Source organism: Boleophthalmus pectinirostris, unplaced genomic scaffold, assembly GCF_026225935.1.
Source record: "Boleophthalmus pectinirostris isolate CB_2022bp ecotype Guang Dong unplaced genomic scaffold, ASM2622593v1 HiC_scaffold_3, whole genome shotgun sequence".
NCBI classification, from domain to species: domain Eukaryota; kingdom Metazoa; phylum Chordata; class Actinopteri; order Gobiiformes; family Gobiidae; genus Boleophthalmus; species Boleophthalmus pectinirostris.
In genome coordinates, this window is record NW_026571299.1 from 1,502,472 (window position 1) to 1,507,287 (window position 4,816).

Genomic DNA, 4,816 nt, shown 5'->3' on the forward strand with positions numbered 1-4,816 from the left:
ACGAGCCACGTCCCCCTGCACAAAATGAGCCACACAAACGAGCCACGTCCCCTGCACACAAACGAGCCAACAAGAACCACGTCCTCCCACACAGAGACGAGCCACACAAACGAGCCACGTCCTCCTCCACAGAGACGAGCCACAAGAACGAGCCACGTCATCCTCCACAGAGACGAGCCACAGAAATGAGCCACATCCTCCTGCACACAAATGAGCCATGTCCTCCTGCACAGAGACGAGCCACACAAACGAGTCACGTCCTCCCGCACACAAACGAGCCACACAAACGAACCACGTCCTCCTCCACAGAGACGAGGCACAGAAATGAGCCACATCCTCCTGCACACAAACGAGCCACATCCTCCTGCACACAAATGAGCCACATCCTCCTGCACACAAAAAAAGCCATAGAAACGAGCCATATCCTCGTGCACTCAAATGAGCCACATCCACCTGCACAGAAATGAGCCACACAAACGAGCCACGTCCTCCTCCACACAAACGAGCCACAGAAACGAGCCACATCCTCCTGCACACAAACGAGCCACACAAACGAGCCACGTCCTCCCGCACAGAGACGAGCCACACAAAACGAGCCACATCCTCCTGCACACAAATGAGCCACAGAAACGAGCTACATCCTCCTGCACACAAATGAGCCACAGAAACGAGCCACGTCCTCCCGCAGTGACGAGCCACACAAATGAGCCACATCCTCCTGCACACAAATGAGCCACATCCTCCTGCACAGAAACAAGGTGTTCCCGTGTGAGTGGGCGTTCCCGTGCGAGTGGGCGTTCCCGTGTGAGTGGGCGTTCCCGTGTGAGTGGGCGTTCCCGTGTGGAGTGGGCGTTCCCGTGTGAGTGGGCGTTCCCGTGTGAGTGGGCGTTCCCGTGTGAGTGGGCGTTCCCGTGCGAGTGGGCGTTCCCGTGTGGCGTTCCCGTGTGAGTGGGTGTTCCCGTGTGGCGTTCCCGTGTGAGTGGGCGTTCCCGTGTGCGTTCCCGTGTGGCGTTCCCGTGCGAGTGGGCCCGTTCCCGTGTGGTGGGCGTTCCCGTGTGAGTGGGCGTTCCGTGGGCGTTGGGCCCCGTGCGAGTGGGCGTTCCCGTGTGGCGTTCCCGTGTGAGTGGGCGTTCCCGTGTGAGTGGGCGTTCCCGTGGGGGTGGGCGTTCCCGTGTGAGTGGGCGTTCCCGTGTGAGTGGGTTCCCGTTGAGTGGCGTTCCCGTGGAGTGGGCGTTCCCGTGCGAGTGGGTGTTCCCGTGTGAGTGGGTGTTCCGTTCCTCGTCACTGTCAACATCCGGATTAACAGCTTTCGATAAATAGTCAAGATTTTTCAAAGAGAAGTTTCAAAACGTCTCGTCATGAAGTAAAAGTTAAGCCAAATACATAATGTTTGTCCAACACAAACTTCCCAAATCTCAGACTTCAGGTCATCGTGTAAATCACACCGGGAAGGATCCTGTGAAAAAGTGAACATCAAACCTCCATGTTTGTTTTCCCAGTGGGACGTGTCTATTGACAAAGTTGATTTTTTCACGTTTTTTGAATCATTTCACTTTTGTTTCTGGTTCTGATATTGTCATATTTTAGTTTTGGGATTTGGACGTTGTTAATCGTGTTGTTGTTGGATCCAAACAGCGGAAAACGACTCAAGAAACGGGCTTTGGGTTTTAGGAGCACAGATCCACCTGATCCAAAAGAATCTGATCCAGTTTTTATTGCTACTTATTTTGAAGTTTATTGTAATTAAAAAAAATTTTTTTTTTTTACATTTTTGACTGTGTTTTTGTGATTTATCGTGACTTGAGCTGCTGCGTCCGAGTCTTTTCCCTGCGGATCAGACGGACGAGTTTTCCCAGAACAAACCAGAGCAGAAAGAAAAAAGAGAGAGTTTAAGTCAGATGCCCCGCCCCCAGGGAAACACAACCACACACAGAGACTTCAGAGTTTATGAAGAAGGGAAGAGGTTAAAAGAGAGAAAAAAAAAAGAGAGGGTGAGTCCTTGAGAGAAAAGCGGGTATAATAGATTCTGTTGAACCCTGTTGTGAAGATGAAAAGTTCCGCCGTGGGGCTTTAACTTGTTTGAGTTTCTTTCGTATTTTTCCTGCAGATTCGGTTTAAGAAATGCTGACTGTGCAAAACCCACATCAGCTTCTACGCACACTTTACTCTCCTCCTCCTCCTCTTCTCTCTTTCCTCTCCTCTTCTCTCTTTCCTCTCCTCTTCCTTTTCTCTTTTTCTCCTCCTCCTCTTCCTTCTCTCTTTCTCCTCGTCTTTCACGTCGTCCCTCTCGCTCGCTCCTTCTCCTCCTCGTGCTTTTCTGTTTTTCCCTCTCTCTTTCTCTGCTCCCTCTCTCCTCTCCTCCCTCCACTCTCTCTCCCTCTCTTTTTTTCAGCCTTTATTCCTCCCTCCACTCCACTCTCTCTCTTCCTCCTCTTCTCTCTCTCTCTCTTTTTCAAATGTTATTCTGTTCATCCTGAGCGGAGAGATGTTTGAACAGTCTCTCTCTCTCTCTTTCCTTACTCTCCTCTCTCTCTTTTCCTCTGGTGATATTCTGTTCATCCCGACTCTCTCTCTCTCTTTTCCTCAGGTTAGGGCGACCAAACGTCTGTTTTTCATGTTCTGTTTTGGCTGTTCAGGTTTCTTTTTATAAAGTGATGGAAATGTTCTTTTTTTTTTATTTATTTATTTATTTTATTATTTTTTTAAGTGATGCAAATGTCCAGTTTTTTTTTTTTTTTTTTTTAGTGATGCAAGTGTCCAGTTTAGTTTTTTTTTTTTTAAGTGATGAAATTTCCTTTTTTTTTAAGTGATGCAAATGTCCAGTTTTCTTTTTTTGTTTAATTTTTTTTTTAAGTAATACAAATGTCTATTTTTCTTAGTTTTTTTTTTTTTAAGTGATGCAAATGTCCAAATTTTATTTTTTTTTTTATTTTTTTTTAAGTGATACAAATGTCCGGGTTTTCATGATCTTTCATTGGTTCATTAAACCGAGCATCTTTCGTAACATCTGTGCATCAGAAGGAGCGAGACAAACAGACACAGACAGACACAGACACAAACAGACACAGACAGACACAGACACAGACAGACACAGACACAGACACAGACAGACACAACAGACACAACAGACACAAACAGACACAGACAGACACAGACAGACACAGACACAAACAGACACAGACACAGACAGACACAGACACAGACAGGACACAGACACAAAGACACAGACACAGACAGACAGACACAGCACAGACACAGACACAAACAGACACACACACAGACACAGACACAGACACAAACAGACACAGACACAGACACAAACAGACACAGACAGACACAAACAGACACAGACACAACAGACACAACACAAACAGACACAAACAGACACAGACACAGACAGACAAACAGACACAAACAGACACAGACACAAACAGACACAGACACAGACAGACACAGACAGTCTGTCAGTCTGAAACATGTTGAAGTGTGTATGTGTTAGTTGTGTGTGTGTGTGTGTGTGTGTGTTGTGTGTGTGTGTGTGTGTGTGTTTGTTTGTTTGTTGTGTGTGTGTGTGGTTGTGTGTGTGTGTGTTGTTTGTTTGCTGTGTGTGTGTGGTGTTAGTGTGTGTGTGTGTTTGTGGTGTGTGTGTTGTGTGTGTGATGGTGGAAGTCAGATTGGCAGCTGCACTTCTGTCAGTCTGTCCCAGGGCAGCTGTGGCTACAGTAGTTTACACCACCAGGTCTGGAGTGAGTGAATAATGTTGTGTAAAATACTTTGGAGATCTCCAAAGTCCCTGTATAAATGAAATGATTCATTCATTCATTCATTTAACGTCGACTTGTACAAGAAATTCCCAGTTTTCCCAAATGTGATCCATGTGTCCATGAGGTGTCCTGTTTTCACAAACCCAAATATGGTCACACTTCCTCAGATGATATTCCCTCCATCCTGACTCTCTCTCTCTTTTCTTTTTTCCAGGTGGTATTCCGTTCATCCTGACTCTCTCTCTCTTTTCTTTTTTCCAGGTGGTATTCCCTCCATCCTGACTCTCTCTCTCTTTTCTTTTTTCCAGGTGGTATTCCTCCATCCTGACTCTCTCTCTCTTTCTTTTTTCCAGGTGGTATTCCGTTCATCCTGACGGGCGAGTTGTTTGAACAGTCTTTTCGTCCGGCGGCGTTCATGATCGCCGGGATTGTGAACTGGCTCTCCAACTTCACCGTGGGACTCCTCTTCCCGTTTATCCAGGTCAGACCCACAAGACCACAGACCGGAGCTAGACCTGGTCCAGTCCTGGTCCAGTCCTGGTCCAGTCCTGGTCCAGTCCTGGTCCATCCTGGTTTTAAATAAGTGTTTATTTACAAACGACCAGATGTCCTCAGGTTGGACTTGTGTCTCGTGGGATTAGAGCTGAAGTCTCTTTGCTGAAGTGTCTTGCCTAAGGACACAAGGACAGGACTCTGAGATCCACAGTTGGGCGAGTGACTTCAAAACTGTGATGTTTTATTTATTTCTTGTTTCTGTCATTTCAAAGTGATTTGTTACGTCACAATATTACAGAACTTTAACTCTCAACAAAACAACTGTGAGAATCAGTGAATGAAGAGTCAAACTTTTACGCCGTATATGGACAAACCAGGACTAAACCAGGACAAACCAGGACTAAACCGGACTAATCTTGGACTAGGACTTGGACTCTAGTTCCAGAGTGAGCCGTGAGTTCGTGGAGCAGAGTGTCTCATATCTCGATCGGGCGTCGGTTGTTCTTCGTTTCGTGGAGCGTGGAGTTCTGCGTCGGTCCTTTCGCCCGCACGACGGT

At 46.9% G+C, this 4,816-nt stretch overlaps 1 protein-coding gene across 1 annotated transcript in view; it reads left to right on the forward strand.

Moving 5' to 3' along the window:
- The window catches only part of slc2a9l2 (solute carrier family 2 member 9, like 2), a 43,851-nt gene extending 39,412 nt beyond the window's left edge, over positions 1-4,439 (forward strand). Inside the window, exons 9-10 of the mRNA XM_055161037.1 lie at positions 4,118-4,245; positions 4,380-4,439. Of these exons, the coding sequence (XP_055017012.1) occupies positions 4,118-4,245; positions 4,380-4,439 (188 nt within the window). The remainder of the gene's footprint in view (positions 1-4,117; positions 4,246-4,379) is intronic.
- The last annotated feature ends 377 nt before the right edge of the window (positions 4,440-4,816 follow it).